The sequence below is a fragment of the Apiotrichum porosum genome, assembly GCF_003942205.1.
Source record: "Apiotrichum porosum strain DSM 27194 chromosome Unknown scaffold_24, whole genome shotgun sequence".
Lineage (NCBI taxonomy): Eukaryota > Fungi > Basidiomycota > Tremellomycetes > Trichosporonales > Trichosporonaceae > Apiotrichum > Apiotrichum porosum.
In genome coordinates, this window is record NW_021167131.1 from 99280 (window position 1) to 122378 (window position 23099).

Sequence of the window (23099 nt, forward strand, 5' to 3'; positions counted from 1 at the left end):
TTCGTGGCAGACCTCTTGAAGGAATCTGCAACACTGCGGGAGCGCATTGCCGAACAGGCCGACAGGATTGCCCGGCTCACGGCACAGATACGTGACGGTGCGGCTATGGGGCAGAGCCCAAGTTTGGTCACTTCGGAGGCCGTGGCGGAGGCTCCTCCACCCCCCAGCCTCCACACAGTGCCCCCAAGACTGGCTGCGCGACCCGCCGTCGGCGGCTACGGCCCAAGCCTTGCGGAGCGCATCGTGTGTCAGGTGCTCACGACGGACATGGGCTTGTCTCTACGGGGTGCGATCGGACAGCAGTTGGGTGCGTCTGGAGACGACCCGGAGGACGCACTGTCTTCGAACGCGATCACGGCGTGGCCGCCCAAGTCACTTGCCGTCAAGCTCGTCGATCTTTTTTTTGAGTACCATATTGCGTTTTACCCCATCTACAACCAGGACGAGGTTGCAAAAGAGTACGTGTACTGTGTGGGCCAGCGTGCTAAATGGTAGTATGGACGAACTCTACGGTGTAACGCATCCTGGCGTACCAACCCCGTCAACGTTCACTGTGCCAGACTACCGCATCTTCCGTCTATTTCTTATCCTTGCGCTGGGATGTAACCTCCTCGAGACGGAGCGGGGCACACCACGGACCGACACGGCAACGTCGCTGTGCAGATATGCTTTGGAACACTTTCCAGCAGTGTTCCGCGTCAGTGATCTGGCGTGTATTGCTGGCCTGGTGACGTTCACGCAGTACTGTATCCTCGACTTTGGCCGCACTTCTCCATACCATGTTGTCGGGGTAGTTGCCCGCTTCGCCATGGAGCTGGGTCTGCATAGGGACGACTCCTCACTCCCGCTTGCTGAACAAGACGCCCGGCGACGCGTTTTCTACACTGTGTACAACCTCGACCGCGTCGTGGCTGTTTCCCTCACAAAGCAGGTCACGATCCCAGACAGTGTCATTACCGCCCAGCTGCCAACTGCCTGCGCTACCCGTCTGCAGAGCTACCTGGACCCAGCCGAGTGGTTCGCACATGCGATGGCCATGCGGCGCCTCTCCGGCATTATTCTCGACGAGGTCTACCTTGCACCTCGGCTAGGCGACCTCGAGGAGCGGGAACTCACCCTCGCGCGCATCCACAACCTTGTTGATGACTGGTACGACGGGATACCTCGCGATGCGGCGGGCGAGTGCGTGCCGCTTTTTGAGCTCTACTACAACGTACTCCTTACCAACCTACACCGTCCCTCACCACTGTGCACATCCACGCAAGCGCTGCGCATGGTGTCGTTGCGCCGCACTGCGTACCGCACTATAGAGCTCTACAGGGCAGTCCGCGCACAACGCGGCCTTGCAGAGAACTATGTGCACCTTGCCAACATTGTGACTGTCGCCGTCACCGTTGTGTACACCCTTTTGGAGGCGGACGGCAACCCGCGCAATCTGGCACTCCGTGCATGGCGGCGCGAGGCCTTTGCGCAGGTTGACGTTTGCGAGCAGCTCCTGGCCAATTTCTGCATCAACTGGCCTGGCGTGTCACGCTTCTGTAGTGCGTTCAACGTCCTTGCCAACGAGGTCCGCGGCAAACTCGGCGGCCAGCCAGCACCTCCACCAGCCGTTTGGCCTCTCGTTGCTCCACAACAGACACAGGTGTCCGGCTTTTCAGATACAGGGACGTCGCCCCAGTTCTCAGACCAAGGGCAGTGGGATGCGTGGGCGGCTCCAGCACTCCTCACAGAAGCAGACATGCAGATGGCCCTCTCAGGCATTGGCGTGGACGCGCTCCTGGCGAGTGTGGGTCTGAATGTGTTTGCCGAAGTGGAGTGAGAAGATGCATATTGTGTAGCAGACGGTACGCTTACACAAAGTACATAGAGTTGGAGATATGTACTAGTGGCCGCGCTGCACACCCAGCTAGTCAGGCCCAGATATGGCGGTCATCCGTTCACCACCTAGACAAAAGCAGCGACCTCCTTTCCAGCCTCGACGTCCTTGAAGCGCGCCACCACTTCCTTCATGCCATTGAAGAGGAAAGTACCGTCCCTACCAGCGATGGCAAAGCCGACCGTCGTGCCGAAGTCGCGGCGGAGGCGCGAGATAATGTCCGGCCGCCACTCGAGTCCGCCAAACCCGACGAAGACTGTCCGACCGTCGACAGACGCGGCCGCCGCCGCGCGACAGATACGAGAAAGCGCCTCGTAGATCTTGGGGTTGGAGAATTCACCACCAATGCCCATGCTGCCAGTGTCAGCGCATTCTTGTGTGTCCCAGAATGGTACTCACTCGTCGCTCAGGTCGTGCACGCCAACGAAGATTGCGTCAATGCCAACCACAGCCGCGATGGCCTCGACGTTGCCAAGGCCCTCGACAGTCTCAATCATGGGGGCCGTGATGGTGGTGGCGTTCTGGGCCTCCTGCGCCTGGGCAAAATCGGGGATCTGGTACTGGAGCTGCGGGGAGAATGCAAGGGGACGCTCGCCGAGCGGCCGGTGCTTGGAGTACTTGACCATCAGTTTGGCCTGCTCGGCGGTGCCGACGCGGGGGACAATGATGCCCTGTGCACCGTTGTCGAGCAACCTCGAGATCCAGTCGCTTTGCAGCGAGGGCACGATGCAGATGGGAGCGATTCTAGAATCAGTACAGTCACAGCACCGCGTACCCACCCATAGGCGAGCGAGGTAAAGCACAAGTCCGAGGCTGTGTCCAGACCCGTCTTGTGGTGCTCAAGGTTCATGACAAGCGCGTGGTACCCAGCAAGCTTGGCGAGGTTGACGACCTCGGGCGAGTGACACATTTGAATGTAGTACGCCGGGGCAAAGCCGCCGGCAGCGAGGAGGTCCTTGAGGGGGTTGCGGCGGACGAGGGGGAGTACCTTGTCGAGCGACGCGAGGACGTCCTTGGTCGGCTTGGTGGAGCCGTTGGTGGTAGAGTTTCCGTTGAGGGCAATGGGGGACATTGTGGATGATGAGTGCAGATACTTTGGTCCCCATCGCTTCCTCACACTTATATATGTCGCATTCTGTAGTTGGCGTTGATGAACATGATCAGAGATTTCGTACGGAAGTCGGACGCGTCGGTGACATGACGGGTGGGCAGGCGTCGGCACATGGCCCGACGCCACGCTACTTGGGTGAAATGGCTGCAGAGTCGGCCCAGTGCCGCCTGCTGATGTTGCTTTCTGTCGGCACGGTCACCGCCTCTGTTTTTCCATGCCACCATCGCGTGGTAACTACGGTACCGGTGTGTCGGCGTTGCACCGATCCTACCTTCTTCCTCGTGCCGTCGGCGTCGGACTGCCAGCCGCAGTGGGTTCGGACGTGCCCGAGTGCCATTGAGCAATGGAGAGCAAGAAGGATATTTAACGTATACTGGGGTGTGTCAACTACGCCCGTCCCCAAGTATTTTAACTGTTTTATCAATGACGCAAGACACCAACAGCATCCCCAACGCAGCAAATGGCCCGAAGGTCAACGTCGTGCTCGTGCAGATCCGCCCGGCACCGGCAGACGATGTGATCGGCCAGTGCGCGCACATGCGCGAACTGGTCCTCAAGGCGGTGGGCGAGGGCCCGACGGACATTGTGGTCTTACCCGTACGTCACACCTATCGTCTTGCGGTATCGCTGACGTCCAGGAGATGTGGAACACGCCTACGGTACGACGCGGTCGCTGCGAAGGGGCTAACCGTAGACGCACGACCAGCTTGTCAAGTACGCGGAGCCTATCCCACCACTGGGCACGGCCGAGGCGGAGTGGCCAGAGGCGGCTTACACCTGCCGTCAGCTTGCGGCTGTCGCACGCGAGGCGAACATCTGGCTTGTAGGAGGTACGGCCCACGTCTAAAACTGTCACTGACGTCAGGGAGCGTCCCCGAACTCGAGGACGGGCGGCGGTACAACGCTGCGACGGTATGGTCGCCATCAGGTACGTGGCAACTGCAATACGTGGCTTGCTGACGCCAGGCGCGCTGGTGCAGAAATATCGCAAGGCGCATCTCTTTGACTTGTGTCTGCCGAAGATGACCTACCGCGAGAGCGACACGTTCTCGGCAGGCAATAAACTCGCGACGTTCGATACACCGTTTGGTCGTTTTGGTCTCGCTATCTGTTACGACCTGCGCTTCGCAGAGATCGCTATGCTTGCTGCCCGTCAGGGCTGCGTGGGCGTGTTCTACCCCGCTGCGTTCAACACACACACCGGGCCGCTGCACTGGGAGCTGCTTCAGCGTGCTCGTGCGCTAGACAACCAGATCTACATCGCAACGTGTAGCTGTGCTCGTGACGAGACAGCTAAATACGTCATCGTGAGTCAACTGTCTGGTCAACAGCTGACGACAGTACGGGCATTCGATGGCTGTTGACCCCATGGGCCGCGTCGTCGCCAGCGCCGAGGAGAAGGAGACAATCGTGCGCCTCACATTCGGTGAGTTATTGCTGTACAAGTCAACAGAAGGCTAAACCGCACCCAGACCCCAACATCATCGCAGAAACGCGCGCTGGCATCCCCTTGCTGGAACAGAGGCGCTTCGACCTGTACCCTAACATTGCTACACTTCCCATGTGAGCGGCTTGCGGTGGAGGGTTATAGCATTTACAATGTGTACTTCGTTGGAGCAAGGAAGTGTTCCTCCTCGCGGGCCGGGCTGGCATCGCCGAGGCGATCTGAAGTAGAAACAATGCAATGATACCATTTGATGCGGGCCATCGCAACCACGTTGCTGACTAGGCAATGACACGTCAGCTAATGGCCCGTGTGGACCAGATTGATGATTCGGTGTTTGCTTTGGAATAAGTAGGATTGGTGTGTGCTTTGTATGCTTTCTTGGTGTGCGGGATGCATGTGTTCACGGCTCAAAAAAGTGTTCGGGCTTGACCAAGGGATTGAGCCGCCTTGCAGTTTGTTAGTTGGGCAATTGGGCCGGGCTGCACTCTCTCGCGTCTCGCAGTCATTATGTTCAATGGTGTACATTGTGAACTTCACAGCCTCGAGGGGATAGTGCTGCGTGCTCGGATACATTACCATGGTGTTCGCACGGCGAGGATTTTGGTTATATAGCTGGATTGTAGTCGTCAAGAGCATACGAACGATACCGCTCAAGCCCAGACGCGATGTCAGACCCGCCGACGCGGGGCCATCATGTAACTCTCATTCGACTTAGGACCGTGTCAATGAAACGCCAAGCTTCCAGGCGTCGTTGCACTGAGCAAGGGAAAGTCTGTGAGTGAGCCCGGAGTCGCCACAGGATAGCCTACTCACGCCGGCAAACGTTTGTGACCTCGTTTCGGAGCATGACAGGCCCAAAACCGTAACACCGAATCACACGGGTGAGCCGCCCAGCGAGATCTTCGAGGTCTGTCCTGCTAAGATCCACAATGTCGACAACCAAGCTCCATACCCCCTGCCCATCGAGCTCGTACGCATCCACTGGATGCATAGGCTCTAGGAACGGTACAGCCAGTGGGCCAGCCTGCCCGGCCGGGGGGATGTACTCTGCTGGGTCGGTTACGTTGTCGAAGGCGGCCGCTAGGAGCTGCTCGAAGAGGTTCAGAGGGTCATGCAGCGGGGCCGTGTTCAACGGTCTGTTTACTGGTCGTGGCGGGTGTAGATCGCCGGCCGCCACGTCGGCACCGCGGCTCTGAGCGAACTTTTGGCAGACTGCATGGATCGTATTCAGGTGTGGATCGCACACGGACGCGAGGACGGCCAGAAACGCTTGGCGGGCAGCATTGAGGTCCAGGGATGACACATTGAGGTCCACAAAGGCCATGGCCGGGAGCGGTTGCACTGCAGGAGGGGGAGGTTCTCCTGCCGATGCTGGGCTGGGTATGACATTGTGGGTGGTTTGACTAGCTGACGACGAAGTGAGGAACTGGGGGGACGTGGATGAGCCATGCCCGTTCGACACTGATTGGCGGGCTCTTTTTATCAGCAGAGGTACAGCAAGGCCAACAACTGTTTACAAAAACAAACACGAAACCACACTGACTGTAGTATAGAGTCTCCCAGACTGTTCCCCAATAGCCTGGTTTTCAACTGCTGGTTCTCCAGTATCAGGCGTTGAATAAGGCTCTGTTTCTGCTCTCGGGCGCGTTGTTGGGCTTTCCGATTGATCGCTCTACGCTTTTCTTTTCGTTGTTCGCCGTCTGGGGAGTCATCTTTGGACCGAGTTAGTCCAGGCATTGTGGGAATACCGAGAGCTGACAGATTGATTTTGGGTGTGACAGCAACATCACTGCCGTGAAAGTTGCATGGTCAGTGATCAGTCCGAGTGACATACGTCAGATCCTAAACTGATGCGGAAACGGCCCTGAACCTTCCACGAGCTGTCTGAGATGTCTGCTGGGCACTTCATTGCGCCATTGCTCATTGCATGCACATGGTACACGCGGTCTGAATTCTGGAAATGACGCAGAGGCTTGCCAATGGCCACACACTGGTACACTGGCCCACCCCGGCCGCGTCACCCCCACCGCGATTGATTCATATCGCCAAGCCACATCTCTCTGCGTCTCAGCCGGGAATAGCCACAAACTCTATTACATAAGCGTGCGGGTTGAGTCAACCTTGGGGCACGACAGGCAGAGCCGGCAGAGAACTGACATCACGTGTCTCATGGGGGTTGAGTCAACCCCCACATGCCACACTCGTCCGACGTCTCCATCCCACCCACATCCTCATCGCATCGCACTAGTACACACAAGCCTTGACGAGCAACAGACGCAGCACCTGCTGGGCGAGCAGACTGACTGGTTACTGATGAGGCACAGCGTGGTGCTCAAGACATATATAAATGAACATCACCACCCACGAACTACTCAGTGACTCACCCCCTCAGACCAACACCACCCAGAGCGATTCAGCAATCCAGCGACTTCCTGCACAATGCTCTGCCATTGCCTTGTCCTTGCAAGCACCGTGGGGCTGGCCCTCGCTAGCCCCGTCAACCGCTGGTACCACGAGTCTCTCGGTGCCAAGTGAGTCGGCGTCGGAGTGTCGCTGATCGCTGACTTGCAGCTACTTCCAGACCAATGGTTTCCTGGGCAACCAGCTCGTCTCGTCGTACATTCTCCCCGACGGCACTCTTGTCGCAGGTACCGCCGAGTGGACGCACGGTAATGGCTCGGCGGCCATCAACGACCCGTCCCCATTTGAGAACCACGTACGTAACCACCAACCTCACTTTGCTCACACCCGTAGCCCGACCCATTCCTCAGCTCTGGATCCGTTATCGTCGTCGGGAAGCAGGTGTTGGTCACTAACGCGGGCTCCAACACGTTCTCCGCCTTTGACATTGACCCGACCGACCCGGCCCGCCCCATGTACAGCAACAGCTATCCCTCCGGCTACGAGTTCCCCAACTCCCTCGGCGCCAGCCCTGATGGTAAATACGTCTGCGTCCTCAACGCCGGTAGCCAGAACGGTTTCATCTGCTACGAGTCATCCGACAGCGGGTGGCAACACATGCCTACATGGGACCGTACATTTGGGCTCAACCTCACCACCCCTCCTCACGGGTAGGTCTCAGGTCCATCCACGAAATCGGTAATACATACTAAAGTACCAGCCCCGTGGGTGGCACACCCTCGCAGATCACGTTTGCATCTGACAGTTCGAGAATCAATGTCGCCATCAAGGGCCATCTGCCCACGGATCTGAACAACCCCACTGGCAACTTTACGAGCGGCGCCATCTACGCCTTTATGGTTACCTCTGACGCGGCCGGCCAGGTCACCCTCGCCGACAAACCCGTTGTGTACGACGCCGGGCTCCCTTTCGGTCTTCTGGAGGACATGGCCAACCCCGGTGTCTTCTTCGCTCCTGACCCCTCCGCCGGGTACGAGGCCTTTGACTTTGCCGCGAACGCCTCTGTAGCTGGTACGGTTCCAAACCAGGTGGCTGTCTGCTGGGCTGCCCAGAGCAACCTGACGAACAACTTTTACGTTGTCGACATCGGGGGTAAAGCCAACATCACCGAGATTGCCATCGACTCCACGACCCTCCAGGGAGAGATTCTCTCCCAACACTCGCTTGGGACCAATGCCTCGGGCACAGACGTGTCCATCTTTGCTCCGCCAAGCATGCCTACCGAGAACTGGATGTATGTCAATGCAGCGGCTTACGAATCGGTCCACGCCTACAGGATTACCGCGCCGGGCAAGTTCAGCCTCTTCCAGCGGTACCGCTTCTCGGACCAGCCCAAGGGGACAGTGAGCAGCAAGGGTTTTGCTGTGAGTTCCATGTCCGCGCGACTTATTCTAACTGTCTACAGGGTCAAGCTGTCTACTACAAGGCCTAATGGCTGGCGTGGCCGAGAGACCATCGTTGACATGGCGTTAGGAGTACAAAACGAGGTGTAATGCAAATACCGCCGACCAGACGTCAGGGGAAAGCCTAACAATGCACATACTGTTGACGCCGATGTGTCGGCTGGCGCTTGATGTACGCGTGTCCTGGCTGATGCTCTCAAGAAACGGACCCGGGCTGGACCAGGCATTTGAGCAGAACAATCACTCGTCGGGGAGACGGACTCTGCAAGCTTTGATACCTGTTCCAGCACTCGGGCCTGTACGTTCTAGCGCTCGGGCTTATGCGCTCTGGGTTTTCGGGTGTTTTTTCTTTTACCCAGGCGATCCCAGGCGACCGCAGGCGAGTTATAGGTCACGGTTCAGGAGCTCAGGAGTGGCAGCTCGGGGGCTATTCGTTACAGTGCCTGGAGTCGTGGGTTAGGAACTCCCCGAAAGTTAGAAAGTATTAAAGTACTCAAAGCACCACGTGGCATCCAAATAGTCGTTCTAGTCGTTCTAGTCGTCCAGTCGTCTAGTCGTCGCCGACACACGGACAACTGTCTCGGGCATGTGGGTCGGGGTTGAATCTCGTCGCCTTCAAAATGACGCAGACGCCACCGATCCACACCGGCCACCGGCCACCGGCCACCGAGGCGCCAAGACACAACACATTGATGTTTTGTCTCCACACACTTCCCCACTGTTTCACTCCACTCCACTGCCCGATGCAACATGGAGCGCAGCCGCCGCCTGACTGCGTACGGTCTCACATACACCCCGCGCTTACAGACAGGATGAACAAAGGCACTAGAAGTGGCCGAAGTGGCGACAACAACTCCAAATGACAGGCTAGAAACACACACGGGCAGAGCCTCAGCGGTGGATTGCCTTGGACCCAAACCGAGACTGTCTCCCCGGCCTCCAAAACATATATGTACCTAGCATGCGATCAAGCATCAAGACAGGGGCACCTGAGCCGGCGGCCGCAGGGCGCACGCGGGGAGCGTCGGGTTGAGTTCTCAGGCCCAAAGATCCAGCCACCTCGGCTGTCTAACGTCCCATTGGAATTTTCTGTATAATAAGTTGGCATTCCACGACCCCGTCGGTGCATTCTCAAGCAACACAGTAACAGCGACACATCATCCACCATCCATTGCCACCATCACCATCCATTGCCAGCACCACGTCTACTATCATGGCACCTCCCCCCGTGCCCCCCGACTCCCAGTCCGACTCCCAGTCGGACCCCAAGATCGAGCCCCAGTCGGACCCCAAGATCGACCCCCACGTGCCACCCGACTCCCATCCCCACCCCAAGATCGACGACACGATCGAGCTGGATGCCATTGCCCGCATCGCGTCCCGCCTGCGCTCGCCCTCGCTGTCGCGGCACCCGACGACGCACGATGCGGCCGCCGAGCAGATGAAGAACGACCCGCGGCTTGACCCCGACAGCAAGGACTTTGACCACTACCGCTGGGCGCAGACGGTGCTGCAGTCGGTCAGCCGCGCGGGCATCGAGTTCCAGGAGCAGGGCGTGGCGTTTGCCGACCTAAGCGTATCGGGCTCGGGATCGTCGCTGCAGTTCCAGCAGACGGTGGTGACGACGCTGCTGACGCCGGCGCGCATGCTGGCGGATGCGCTGCCGGGACGTCGGCGCGACCAGGCCAACAGCCGCACACGCATCCTGCGCAGCTTTGACGGCGTGTTGCACAGCGGCGAGCTGCTGCTGGTGCTGGGCCGGCCGGGCAGCGGCTGCACGACGTTCCTCAAGACGCTGTGCGGCCACCTGAACGGGCTCACACTGGCGCCCGAGAGCCGCATCACGTTCCGCGGCATCGACTTCAAGCGCATGATCACGCAGTACCGTGGCGAGATCACGTACAACCAGGAGATCGACCAGCACTTCCCGCACCTGACCGTCGGCGAGACGCTGGCCTTTGCGGCGTCGGCACGCGCGCCGCAGCAGCGGCCCGACGGCATGTCGCGGCCCGAGTATGTCGACATGATCGTCAAGGTGATCATGGCCGTGTTCGGGTTGTCGCACACGTACAACACCAAGGTGGGCGACAACTTTGTGCGCGGCGTCAGCGGCGGCGAGCGCAAGCGCGTCAGCATCGCCGAGATGTTCCTATCGCGCACGCGCATCGGCGCCTGGGACAACAGCACGCGCGGTCTGGACTCGGCTTCGGCGCTGCAGTTTGTGCGCTCGTTGCGGCTGGCGGCAGACATGGGCCGCTCGTGCCACGCCGTCGCCGCGTACCAGGCGTCGCAGCCCATGTATGACCAGTTCGACAAGGTGGTGCTGCTGTACGAGGGCCACGAGATCTTCTACGGACCGTGCGACCGCGCGGTGGCCTACTTCACGGAGATGGGCTGGGACCGCGACCCGCAGCAGGTGTCGCCCGACTTCCTGACGGCCATCACTAACCCCGACGAGCGCCGGCCGCGACCTGGCATGGAGGCGCACGTACCGCGCACGGCCACCGAGTTTGCCGAGATCTGGAAGAACAGCTCCGAGCGCCGCCAGTTGCTGCAGGCCATCGCCGACCACACGGAGCAGTTCCCCATCGACGGCGACGGGGCGCGCGACTTCCAGGCCAACCACGTCCGGCAGCAAGCTCGCCACACACGGCCCGTCAGCCCGTACCTGCTGTCCGTGCCCATGCAGGTGCGGCTTTGCCTGCGGCGCGCCTTCCAGCGCATGCGCAACGACCTGCCGACCACGCTGTCGACGGTCATCGTGCAGATCGTGCTGTCGCTGATCATCGGCTCTGTGTTCTACAACACGCCCGACACAACCGCCGCCTTCTTTCAGAGGGGCGGAGTCATCTTCTTCGCCGTGCTGATGAACGCTCTCATCACCATCAACGAGATCATGCAGCTGTACAGCCAGAGACCGATCGTGCAGAAGCAAGCGCGCTACGCGTTCGTGCACCCCTTTACCGAGTCGCTGGCCAGCGTGCTCATCGACCTGCCCATCAAGCTGTTCCGCTGCTCCATCTTCAGCATCGTGCTGTACTTCATGGCCAACCTGCGCCGGGAGCCCGGACCCTTCTTCATCTTCTATCTGTTCCTCATCACCGCCATCCTGACCATGTCGGGCATCTTCCGCAGCCTGGCGGCCGCCACCAAGACCGTCAGCCAGGCCATGGGGCTCGCGGGCATCCTCGTCATCTGCATCGTCGTCTACACTGGCTTCACGCTGCCGCAGACGTACATGAAACCGTGGTTCGCGTGGATGCGCTGGATCAACCCCATCTACTACACCTTTGAGGCACTGATGACCAACGAGTTCCACGGCATGGATTTTGCCTGCGCGCAGTTCATCCCGCCCAACCCCACGGGCAGCGCCTTCATCTGCTCGGCCGTGGGCGCCGTGGCTGGCCAGCAGAGCGTGTCAGGCGACCGCTTCCTGGAGGGCAACTACGGCTACTCGTACGCGCACCTGTGGCGCAACTACGGCATTCTCCTGGCGTTCATGGTCGCCTTCCACGTGTTCTACCTGGCGGCTACCGAGTTCAACAAGGGCGACGAGTCCAAGGCCGAGGCGCTGGTGTTCCGACCGGGCCACGCGCCGGCGGCGCTGCGACAGGGCGGCGACGACGCTGAAGCGCTGGCCAAAGCAAACATCAACGACACGGTTGGGCCGGGCAACGCGGCCGGGCCGATTCACCTGCCCGAGCAGACGGACATCCTGATGTGGCAGGGTTTGCAGTACGACATCCCCGTCAAGGAGGGCACGCGGCGGCTGCTGGACGACGTCAACGGCTGGGTCAAGCCGGGCACGCTGACGGCACTGATGGGCGTGTCCGGCGCGGGCAAGACCACACTGCTGGACGTGTTGGCGCAGCGCGTGTCCATTGGGGTGGTCAGCGGCGACATCCTGATCAACGGCCGCCTACCGACGTCGAGCTTCCCGCGCCGCACCGGCTACGTGCAGCAGCAGGACCTGCACCTGGAGACGACTACAGTGCGCGAGGCGCTGCGCTTCAGCGCCGTGCTGCGCCAACCCCGCGCCACGAGCATCGCCGACAAGCACGCGTACGTCGAGGAGGTCATCACGATTCTGGGCATGCAGGACTTTGCCGAGGCCGTGGTGGGCTCGCTGGGCGAAGGCCTCAACGTTGAGCAGCGTAAGCTGCTGAGCATCGGGGTCGAGCTGGCCGCCAAGCCCACGCTGCTGATCTTCCTGGACGAGCCCACCAGCGGGCTCGACTCGCAGAGCTCGTGGACAATCTGTACGTTCCTGCGACGTCTGGCCGACAGCGGGCAGGCCGTGCTGGCAACCATTCACCAGCCCAGCGCGCTGCTATTCCAGACATTTGACCGCCTGCTGTTCCTGGCAAAGGGAGGCCGCACCGTCTACTTTGGCGACATTGGCCCACAGTCAGCGACACTGCTGGACTACTTTACGCGCTTTGGCGCGCGGGCCTGCGGTGAGATGGAGAACCCCGCCGAGTACATCTTGGAGATGGTGTCGGGCGATGGTGCGGTCGACATTGACTGGGTCAGCAGCTGGAACGGCAGCTCTGAGCGCGTTGAGGTGCTCGCCGAGCTGGGCCGGCTGCGCGCACTGGCCGACCGCCCGGACGGACCGCACCTTAACGAGGACGGCTCACCCATGGACAAGACTGCGATGCGCGATATGGAGAAGGAGTTCGCGCTGCCCTTCCACAGCCAGTTCCGCTACGTGGCCATGCGGGCCTTCCAGCAGTACTACCGCCAGCCCGAGTACATCTACGCCAAGTTCCTGCTAGGCATCGTCACCAGCCTCTTCATCGGCTTCTCGTTCTGGAAGGCCGACTCGTCTGTGCAGGGCTTCCAGAACGCCATGTTCAGCATCTTCTTACTGTGCACCATCTTCTCGACACTTGTCAACCAGATCATGCCCAAGTTCGTTCTGCAGCGCGAGCTGTATGAGGTGCGCGAGAAGCCGTCGCGCGTCTACTCTTGGCAGGCCTTCATCCTGTCGCAGGTCCTCGTCGAGATCCCGTGGCAAGTTCTGTTGGGCATCTGCGCTTGGGCCTCGTTCTACTTTGCCGTGTTTGGCGTCAGCGGCTCGCCCGAGAGCCAGGGCCTGACACTCATCTTCGTCGTGCAGTTTTACATCTACGCCGCCAGCATGGCCCAGATGGTCGTCGCCGCTATTCCGGATCCAGCGCTCGGCGCCATGCTCGCCATGCTCATGTTCGGTCTGTCCTTCATGTTCAACGGCGTCATGCAGCCGCCCTCGGCGCTGCCTCGCTTCTGGATCTTCATGTACCGCGTATCGCCTTTCACCTACTACATCGGCGGCATCAGCGGCACCGCGCTGCACGGCCGCGAGGTTACCTGCTCGGCGGCCGAGCTCAGCGTGTTCGACCCGCCGGCCATGCAGACGTGCGGCCAGTACCTTGCGCAGTTCCTCGAGGTGGCGCCCGGCCGACTGTACAACCCCGACGCCACGGCCAGCTGCGAGTACTGCTCCATGTCCAGCGCGGACCAGTACCTGGCGGCGCGCGAGATCTACTACACAGACCGGTGGCGCGACTACGGCATCTTCTGGGCGTACTTTGTGTTCAACGTCTTCGGCACAGTGACCACGTACTACATCTTCCGTGTCAAGGTGTGGCGGAAGAAGGGGGCAAAGTGAAGGCGGTGAAGGCAGGGAGGGGGTTACGGGGTATAGGAAACCCGAAGACATCAAAAGTGTCCCATTCATATCCTTCATGCACGTTGAGCGCCTAACTGTATAGTGTTCTCTAACGCGCGTCCCCAGGCCTCACTAACGCTGGTACGGGATCCAGTGGCAGCATTTTTGCCACATTGCCTTCCTGACCTCTGGACAATGACGAGCAGGCTGGCATCTGTGTCGACCGGGTACTTGCTGTCTGAGCCACCAAACGAGTGGCCAGAGAACATAGGGCCGTAGCCGCGAGTGACGCCGTGGGCACCAGAGTCGAGGGCGCGCTTGACCATGTACTCCTCGGCGTTGGGGATACGGATGATGGGCGAGACACCGTACTGGTCACTCGCGTTGGCGAGCTGGGTGCGCCAGCTGGTGATACACTGAATGACACGAGGCAACGGCGTTGGCTTGGGCATGGCAGACCACCGCCTATGGCATGACGAAAGTCCTAGCCGCTGCCATACCTCCTCCGCCTATAACGAGCGGGACTCTACTCACCTCGTACTAGTCGGTGTCACCGATCTGGCCGTGCTCGCCGTCAATGAGGCACCAGTTGAGGCCGCCAATCGACACGAGCGAGCGGACGACAGTGGGGCCGGGGAAGCTTCGAGGTCAGCAACTGGGCCCAGTCCACATAACCCAGCTTCTTGTGGGATGAGGGGGGTCAAGCGACGTTCATCCCAGCTACGTTCCGTTTTACGGAACCGCCATTGGTAGCTACGCCTCCTACGCGCTACTCACATGAGCCAGAATCCAACACCCTTCTCCTTGTTGGCACCCCCTAACCCATAACGCCCTAGACCATGCGCACACCCCATTGCTCAATATGAGTACCGGAAGGCAATGTTCTGCAACTCGACAATTGAACCTGACAAACCAATTGCGCAGAAGAATTGTTTACGCCATACAATTGTTCGTGCTATCTTCATTATCTAGCATTGTTTCTTCTGAAGTCACGCTTTTTACTCCTGACAAACACTGTGCAACACTTGGGAAATAACGAAAATGAACAGGTATTGTTCTGATTACGTATTATGCACATCTCAATCTGCGGTGTTCTCTCTGTATGTGTATGGCAAACAATGAACATCTGCCCTTTTGAGTCACATTGTAGGGACTTGAGCCTTGTCCTTTGACAACCGTCTACACATTTCAACAATCAAGATTGAGTCCTGCCGTCGGATAAACTGACTTTGTTCGATAACCCTTTAGGACCCCAAAGAGTAGCGAATGTAGATCTGTGATTAGGCGATGACACACACCTTTTACTCACCACATAGGCAACGATGATCATACAGGTCAGCTGGCCGAGGACGACATAGAGAACCTTTTTGTTGACTCTCCATCCTGGCAGGTCTAGCTCTGCCTCTTTGGCCTTTTCCCTAAACTCGACACGCTGGTCCTCGGACATGCGAAGCGAATGGCCCAGCCATCGGCCGTCAAGGTAGTCGTAGACAGGGCCGAGGATAAACTCAACGCACTTGATGGCGATAATAAAGTAGATGACAGCATCGTAGCTGTTTGTGCTGCTCTTGTCTTGCTGACAAGTCAGCGAAACGCCTTTGTGGATAACTCACGATAGCACCGGCAGCAACATCCATGATGGTCGAATTGGCATTTTGGAAGGCTTTCCATACTCCAATAGCGGTTCCGAGTAGTGCGTCGTCTCCAAGGAGAACGGGAATAGTGCAGAGGAATGTGATGGCGTTGGACGAGAGGGCAAACGAGGAAATGAGGATGGGGGCCAAGGGGTGGACAGTAGTCAAGCCGATAAGGACGAAGACGACAATGTAAAGGGCAGCAGTGCTGGAGACTAGGGTGGTTCAGTGGGAGGCTTTAAGAAGGACTCACCGAAGGCCATTCGCCATCCATACTTGTCAAAGAACCAACCAACGGCTGGGGTGAGAACAATAGGGATAACACCTTGGAGAGAGGAATTGTATCCAGCGGCAAGTGCGCTAGTGCCACGGGTTTGGGTCTGTATGTCCGCCAAGTTGGAGGTGTAGACGCCCACTGAGCCGTTTTGCAACACCTGGGTTGCGCAGAAGATCCAAAAGAACATTGGACTGGATCAGCTCAATCGACAAGAATTACTTACAGATTGCCCAGTGCGCGGATGGGGAACTTCCGCTTGCTCCAGCCTTCTTTGGAGTACGCCTCGCGGCCGAGGACGGGACGGTAGGCCTTGGGCACTTTGCGCTCATAGAACCAGTAGACGCAGCACAGGACAAGGTTGAAAGCACAGAGAATGGTTGGGATCCATAATGCCCAGCCCCACCAGCCATTGACATTGCTCAGCGGGACGGCAGTAGCCTTGGCAATGATGCTGATCACACGATTCCAGGCAACGTCGATGCCAAATGTGAGACCAAGCTGGCTACCGTGGAACCAATGGGCGTACAGCTTGTTTTGTGTTGTCTCAATGATTGTAGAGCCAAAGCCCATGATGATCCGACCGCCGAGCATCAAGCCAAAGCTACCAGTGTTCGCAGACTGCCATCAGAACAGACTGATGATGATGTGACCCACCAAGGAGGAGATAATGGTGCCAATGAGGATGAAAACAGAAGAGATGATTGCGGCACTGCGGTCAGATTGAACAGATGAGACCACCCACTATGTCGCACCCCAGTAATCAATACCAATACCACCGATAATGGGCAGAATGGCGTTGATAAGGTTATCGGCACTAGCAATTGCACCGTACTGAGCATTGTTGATGCCAAGCTCTTTGCGCAAGGTCGACTTGAGAGGCGAGATGACGGCCTGAGCGTAGCTGCTGCCGGAGGAGAAGAACACAATCATGACGAATGCCACGAGCCGGTATTTGAGAGGTATGGTCCGTGGGGGCTCGACATTCTCGTCCAAGAGAGAGGGCAAGTGATCCTCCTCTGCGGGCAAGTGACGCTCTCCGGACAAGGTGTCGAGGTTCGCCTCCTTGGAGGGTGAGGGAGTGGAATCTTCACGTTTCATAGTGTGAGAGGATGAGAAGAGTTAGGAGCTGGATGTGCTCCATCCAATATATAAACCCAGCATCATTTTGATGATTGCATGAGACGATAGATGCAACAAACGCGACTTTGATCTGCGGCCGAAAAGTCGGGTATTGGACTCATTTAGGGTTCCCGCGGCAGTTGCCAAGCCAGGGTGCCCGGAACATGTGGGCTAAAGCAGTGCAGTGCATATGAAGGGAACGCTCAAGTTGCCGAGTTATCGAGCTGACCGGTGCCAAGGCCAGCGGCTTGAAGAGATCTGATCGGAGCCGTGTTCTGAGCCGTGTTCTATGGCCCTATGGGCGTACAAGCTCAACCGCGGGTAAAAAAAAGGACACGTGTGTCGTGGTTGCGAAGCAACTACGAGTCTGCGCATGCCGACTGCACCATGTGCATACAGTGCAGGATTCGGCCGAAACCGTGTTCGCTGTATATCAGATTAGGTAGGCTTGACTATGTCGTGGGTTGGATGCCGATGGGCAGCTGGGGCTTTGCCTGTAGGAGATGAAGCCACCATCAGCAATGAATACCTCAACTCGCTTGGGCAATGAATGCCCTATACAAAAAGTCGATCAATGCGCTCCTGGGGGAATTCCATTCCAAGTCTTCGCCCCTATCCCCAAGCCTTCTCACGCAGCCAACTATAGTTAACAAGGCGAGTAACATGGTAACATGTGCCCGATAGAGCTGATCAACTTGAGCACACATACATCAGTAGTGAGCATGGCTTTGCGCCACTCCATGTTGGTGGAGTGGCATTGCTTGGTGAAGAATGCTTGGCAAGCCACTGCCCAACCGAAGTCAGACCTGCACACGTGTGTCACCACTCTACCGGAGCAATGTGCTCCCTAATGTTCTCACTATAGACTACACCTTCAAGCCCTAACCTCAAGCCGTACCCAGCTCTTACAGCACCCTAACCGCCGTCGCGGCGGTCGCGCGCGCCCAGCGGTGGCCCCGGGGGCAAAACTGCCCAGGCACCCCCGGGGCGTGGCTGTTTTTTTTTTTTTTTTTTTGTTTTTGGCCGTCGTAACCGCCGTCACTCGGGCGGGATGGGCTGGTACAGGATCGAGCGGCAGCATTTTGCAAGCCGTACCGAGCTCTTACAGCGAAGCCTACTAGAAACCAGTCTCAGTTTTTACCAAGACCAACCTAGCCCTGATCATTAGAAACGTGACCCTGATAAAATCAAATCAGCTCAAATGGCCATTAGGGAGCTCATTAGTGGAAGCATATATATGTGCCACATTCACCCTCAAGCTGGACGGGAGACGGCTGTTAGATGTAGACGTGCTGTTGAACCACGAGCCTGTTCCCCTGGTGACGTCGCATTCACATTCAGGTGAAACAGGGGGTAGGGGGCTGCATCGGTTTTGACTACTAAGAACTATGGGAAGAGGATACTATAGTAGACATGGCAGTTTCTTGGCTCAATGGGACCAGAGATCAAAGTTTCTCACTCTGGCGCGAAGGAGGGTGAGACTGAGTCTGATACAAAGCATCCTGTGGGAATGGGGAGGTAGGACCTCACCCCAGGTGTGGAGGGCTTGGGCAGTCCTGTGTTCCATGACACCACCCAAAGAAAAGATGAGGGGAGTGAAGGGGGTGGCAGCAGAGCTAGGGAGATTTCTGAATTTCTCCCTAGATACAGAGTCAAGGAATTTGTGGACAGTGGCAGAAGCCCTCTCCAGGGTGGATCCAGTGAACCCAGGTGGGGAGACAGTGGTCCTGGTCTGGACAGAGCCCAGTGACACAATGGAGATGTCATACTCATGGTTAGGGGGTAGGGGGCTGCATCGGTTTTGACTACTAAGAACTATGGGAGGAGGATACTATAGTAGACGTGGCAGTTTCTTGGCTCAATGGGACCAGAGATCAAAGTTTCTCACTCTGGCACGAAGGAGGGTGAGACTGAGTCTGATACAAAGCATCCTATGGGAATGGGGAGGTAGGACCTCACCCCAGGTGTGGAGGGTTAGGGGGTTAGGGGGTTAGGGGTAGGGGGCTGCATCGGTTTTGACTACTAAGAACTATGGGAGGAGGATACTATAGTAGACGTGGCAGTTTCTTGGCTCAATGGGACCAGAGATCAAAGTTTCTCACTCTGGCGCGAAGGAGGGTGAGACTGAGTCTGATACAAAGCATCCTGTGGGAATGGGGAGGTAGGACCTCACCCCAGGTGTGGAGGGCTTGGGCAGTCCTGTGTTCCATGACACCACCCAAAGAAAAGATGAGGGGAGTGAAGGGGGTGGCAGCAGAGCTAGGGAGATTTCTGAATTTCTCCCTAGATACAGAGTCAAGGAATTTGTGGACAGTGGCAGAAGCCCTCTCCAGGGTGGATCCAGTGAACCCAGGAGGGGAGACAGTGGTCCTGGCCTGGACAGAGCCCAGTGACACAATGGAGATGTCATACTCATGGTTGGCCAGCCCAGAGGCATGGGAGCCAGAGATTCTTATGTCATTCCTCCTGTGTGTAGTGTCACTGATGAAGGGTTCAAGGTGGACCTCAATGTCTGGGATGATATTGAGGGTGCCAGCTATCACCTTCTTCACCTGCTCATGCCTAGCCACAGTCCACTTGGACTTGTGTGGGCACACTTCATCATGTCCATGGAAGTTTCCATGTCCACAATGTCTGCAGCTGGGTGAGGTGCTGGGCACCATTGTCCTCAGCTGCAGAGCTGCTGCCACCTCAAAGTTGGTGAGCCTCAGGATTGCACTGGAGGGGATGGCTGAGAGCCACTGCCTGCCAAGTGCTGAGGAATTCTCAACCAGTGCTTGTTGTTGGAGGGGAGGCAGAGCAAGTGTCAAGTCTGCCTGGGTGGACTTGAAGGCATCCAGACAGAGACTGTGCTGGGAGGGGGGCTCAGGAGGGTCTGGACCAGGATCACCAAGGAGGGGGTGAAGTATGACAGATGCAGCTCCAGTGGAGGCCACATAAGCCAGGGGGGCACAGGTGGAATGGGAGAGAAGGCCAAGGCCACCCAGCTTGACTGGGAGAGACAAGAGGGTGTTGTCCTTCTCTGGGTCCATTACACGTGCAGCCCCTCTGATACTTCTTGCCTTGTCCCATAGGGCCATGTCCAAGTCTTCCCAGAGTTCCATTAGATCCTCAGACTTGAGAGTCCTCTGGAGGTGTCTAAGGTCCTGCTGGACTGCTTGGAGTAGGAGAAGCAGGGCATGCTGGTGGGGGAGGTCCACCAGTTTGCCAAGCTTGGCCTTGGTCATTGCTATTTTGTCTTTGAGGAAAGACTCTCTAGCAGACCTGGGACCCACTGTGCTGCCCAGGATTCCGAGCCCATTGTCTCTGATGTCACTCAGAGATTTTATGGAGGACTTGGCCATGTTGAGTGAGAGAGTGAGATCTTGCTGGGAAGCAAAGAAGGACTCAACCTCACTCAGCGTGCTGTCAGAGCTACTCAGGACATAAATGTCATCCAAGTAGGCTAGGACTGTGCACTCTGGACCTAGGGCAACAATCAGATCCTCTAGGAGGGGTCTGATCCCAACAGAGAACAGGAGGGGACCCAGAGGGTCACCCTGTCTGACTCCCTGGGATGAGTGGAGAGGAGGTACTCCTGGCAGGACAAGGTCAGTGGGCTTGTTGTAGGCCCACTTTGCAAGCCTGTACAGGACTGGGGAATACTTCCTGACAGCTTGGGCAACAAGTTGCCTACCAACACTGTTGAAGGCATTGGTAAAATCAAGACTGGTCAGGTGGGTGAACTTGTGGTTGTCCAGTGCAGTGTTAACTGCATGGACCACAGGTTCAACACCTCCTTTACTGCCAACTCCAAACTGGTTGCCCAGCAGGAAGTCTGGCTTCAAGGAGTGCCTTAGGATAGCCTTTGTGCAGAGTCTGTACAACAGTTCTCCAACAGCAATAGGTCTGATCCCTCCCCCAGGTTTGGCAAGGGCTACCAGCCTGGAGGAGCACAACATCTCCTGTCCAGGAGCAGTGCCAGAGACCATCATAGTGCATAGAGAATGGATCATCTCCATGACTACTTTGGACCTCATGGCAGCTCTGAGCAGGGGCACAGTCCAACCAGATACACCTGGGGCAGTGTCCACTTTGAATGACTTCAAAGCAGAGTGGAGGGCTTCAGTGTCTGGACATGATCCATTGACTGGGCCCACACCACTGCCAAAGGGATTGGCTGGACCAGCTGGGTGCTTGGCCTTTAAGGTATTCACCACCTCTGGTGTGGGTTGGACACTGGCAGAGCCTTCCTCTAGGAGGTGGGCAGCTGCACTGATCCTTCCCATCTCCACCATCCTCTGGGCAGAGGGGGCAGAGGGAGTCACAGATTTTCTGAAGGATGCTTCTGGGAATGTGACCCAAGGGTAGCTCTTCAGTCTGTCTGTGGGTCTCCCACCTTGGTAAAGTGCTGGAACAAGACCTACTTTGGGGAGAGCAAGGAAGTTGAGGACAGTGCCTTTGCTGGGGGCTTAGGGGTTAGGGGGTTAGGGGGTTAGGGGGTAGGGGGCTGCATCGGTTTTGACTACTAAGAACTATGGGAGGAGGATACTATAGTAGACGTGGCAGTTTCTTGGCTCAATGGGACCAGAGATCAAAGTTTCTCACTCTGGCGCGAAGGAGGGTGAGACTGAGTCTGATACAAAGCATCCTGTGGGAATGGGGAGGTAGGACCTCACCCCAGGTGTGGAGGGCTTGGGCAGTCCTGTGTTCCATGACACCACCCAAAGAAAAGATGAGGGGAGTGAAGGGGGTGGCAGCAGAGCTAGGGAGATTTCTGAATTTCTCCCTAGATACAGAGTCAAGGAATTTGTGGACAGTGGCAGAAGCCCTCTCCAGGGTGGATCCAGTGAACCCAGGTGGGGAGACAGTGGTCCTGGCCTGGACAGAGCCCAGTGACACAATGGAGATGTCATACTCATGGTTGGCCAGCCCAGAGGCATGGGAGCCAGAGATTCTTATGTCATTCCTCCTGTGTGTAGTGTCACTGATGAAGGGTTCAAGGTGGACCTCAATGTCTGGGATGATATTGAGGGTGCCAGCTATCACCTTCTTCACCTGCTCATGCCTAGCCACAGTCCACTTGGACTTGTGTGGGCACACTTCATCATGTCCATGGAAGTTTCCATGTCCACAATGTCTGCAGCTGGGTGAGGTGCTGGGCACCATTGTCCTCAGCTGCAGAGCTGCTGCCACCTCAAAGTTGGTGAGCCTCAGGATTGCACTGGAGGGGATGGCTGAGAGCCACTGCCTGCCAAGTGCTGAGGAATTCTCAACCAGTGCTTGTTGTTGGAGGGGAGGCAGAGCAAGTGTCAAGTCTGCCTGGGTGGACTTGAAGGCATCCAGACAGAGACTGTGCTGGGAGGGGGGCTCAGGAGGGTCTGGACCAGGATCACCAAGGAGGGGGTGAAGTATGACAGATGCAGCTCCAGTGGAGGCCACATAAGCCAGGGGGGCACAGGTGGAATGGGAGAGAAGGCCAAGGCCACCCAGCTTGACTGGGAGAGACAAGAGGGTGTTGTCCTTCTCTGGGTCCATTACACGTGCAGCCCCTCTGATACTTCTTGCCTTGTCCCATAGGGCCATGTCCAAGTCTTCCCAGAGTTCCATTAGATCCTCAGACTTGAGAGTCCTCTGGAGGTGTCTAAGGTCCTGCTGGACTGCTTGGAGTAGGAGAAGCAGGGCATGCTGGTGGGGGAGGTCCACCAGTTTGCCAAGCTTGGCCTTGGTCATTGCTATTTTGTCTTTGAGGAAAGACTCTCTAGCAGACCTGGGACCCACTGTGCTGCCCAGGATTCCGAGCCCATTGTCTCTGATGTCACTCAGAGATTTTATGGAGGACTTGGCCATGTTGAGTGAGAGAGTGAGATCTTGCTGGGAAGCAAAGAAGGACTCAACCTCACTCAGCGTGCTGTCAGAGCTACTCAGGACATAAATGTCATCCAAGTAGGCTAGGACTGTGCACTCTGGACCTAGGGCAACAATCAGATCCTCTAGGAGGGGTCTGATCCCAACAGAGAACAGGAGGGGACCCAGAGGGTCACCCTGTCTGACTCCCTGGGATGAGTGGAGAGGAGGTACTCCTGGCAGGACAAGGTCAGTGGGCTTGTTGTAGGCCCACTTTGCAAGCCTGTACAGGACTGGGGAATACTTCCTGACAGCTTGGGCAACAAGTTGCC

At 57.5% G+C, this 23099-nt stretch overlaps 9 protein-coding genes across 9 annotated transcripts; 4 read left to right on the forward strand and 5 right to left on the reverse strand.

The window, feature by feature from the left end:
• Positions 1–105: 105 nt before the first annotated feature.
• EHS24_005552 (uncharacterized protein) lies at positions 106–1819 on the forward strand (the record flags this gene model as incomplete). Its single annotated transcript, XM_028621075.1, has 2 exons — positions 106–458; positions 496–1819. The coding sequence occupies 2 exons, from the start codon at positions 106–108 to the stop codon at positions 1817–1819; spliced, it is 1677 nt and encodes a 558-aa protein (XP_028471710.1).
• Positions 1820–1944: 125 nt separating this feature from the next.
• EHS24_005553 (uncharacterized protein) lies at positions 1945–2948 on the reverse strand (the record flags this gene model as incomplete). The annotated part of the gene is made up of 3 exons (XM_028621076.1): positions 1945–2230; positions 2276–2620; positions 2656–2948. 3 exons carry the CDS (start codon positions 2946–2948, stop codon positions 1945–1947), a joined length of 924 nt encoding a protein of 307 aa, XP_028471711.1.
• A 462-nt stretch (positions 2949–3410) lies between these two features.
• EHS24_005554 (uncharacterized protein) lies at positions 3411–4554 on the forward strand (the record flags this gene model as incomplete). Its single annotated transcript, XM_028621077.1, has 7 exons — positions 3411–3584; positions 3626–3646; positions 3682–3817; positions 3857–3915; positions 3968–4294; positions 4329–4413; positions 4460–4554. 7 exons carry the CDS (start codon positions 3411–3413, stop codon positions 4552–4554), a joined length of 897 nt encoding a protein of 298 aa, XP_028471712.1.
• A 685-nt stretch (positions 4555–5239) lies between these two features.
• On the reverse strand, positions 5240–6171 carry EHS24_005555 (uncharacterized protein; the record flags this gene model as incomplete). The annotated part of the gene is made up of 2 exons (XM_028621078.1): positions 5240–5909; positions 5978–6171. The coding sequence occupies 2 exons, from the start codon at positions 6169–6171 to the stop codon at positions 5240–5242; spliced, it is 864 nt and encodes a 287-aa protein (XP_028471713.1).
• Positions 6172–6873: 702 nt separating this feature from the next.
• On the forward strand, positions 6874–8287 carry EHS24_005556 (uncharacterized protein; the record flags this gene model as incomplete). Its single annotated transcript, XM_028621079.1, has 5 exons — positions 6874–6965; positions 7006–7150; positions 7189–7505; positions 7556–8219; positions 8261–8287. The coding sequence occupies 5 exons, from the start codon at positions 6874–6876 to the stop codon at positions 8285–8287; spliced, it is 1245 nt and encodes a 414-aa protein (XP_028471714.1).
• Positions 8288–9471: 1184 nt separating this feature from the next.
• On the forward strand, positions 9472–13911 carry EHS24_005557 (uncharacterized protein; the record flags this gene model as incomplete). Its single annotated transcript, XM_028621080.1, has 1 exon — positions 9472–13911. One exon carries the CDS (start codon positions 9472–9474, stop codon positions 13909–13911), a length of 4440 nt encoding a protein of 1479 aa, XP_028471715.1.
• Positions 13912–13985: 74 nt separating this feature from the next.
• EHS24_005558 (uncharacterized protein) lies at positions 13986–14765 on the reverse strand (the record flags this gene model as incomplete). Its single annotated transcript, XM_028621081.1, has 3 exons — positions 13986–14376; positions 14446–14631; positions 14689–14765. The coding sequence occupies 3 exons, from the start codon at positions 14763–14765 to the stop codon at positions 13986–13988; spliced, it is 654 nt and encodes a 217-aa protein (XP_028471716.1).
• A 285-nt stretch (positions 14766–15050) lies between these two features.
• Positions 15051–16920, reverse strand: EHS24_005559 (uncharacterized protein; the record flags this gene model as incomplete). The annotated part of the gene is made up of 8 exons (XM_028621082.1): positions 15051–15090; positions 15140–15153; positions 15221–15487; positions 15525–15760; positions 15799–16013; positions 16046–16440; positions 16477–16531; positions 16565–16920. The coding sequence occupies 8 exons, from the start codon at positions 16918–16920 to the stop codon at positions 15051–15053; spliced, it is 1578 nt and encodes a 525-aa protein (XP_028471717.1).
• A 1450-nt stretch (positions 16921–18370) lies between these two features.
• On the reverse strand, positions 18371–18871 carry EHS24_005560 (uncharacterized protein; the record flags this gene model as incomplete). Its single annotated transcript, XM_028621083.1, has 2 exons — positions 18371–18772; positions 18830–18871. The coding sequence occupies 2 exons, from the start codon at positions 18869–18871 to the stop codon at positions 18371–18373; spliced, it is 444 nt and encodes a 147-aa protein (XP_028471718.1).
• Between the last annotated feature and the right edge of the window lie 4228 nt (positions 18872–23099).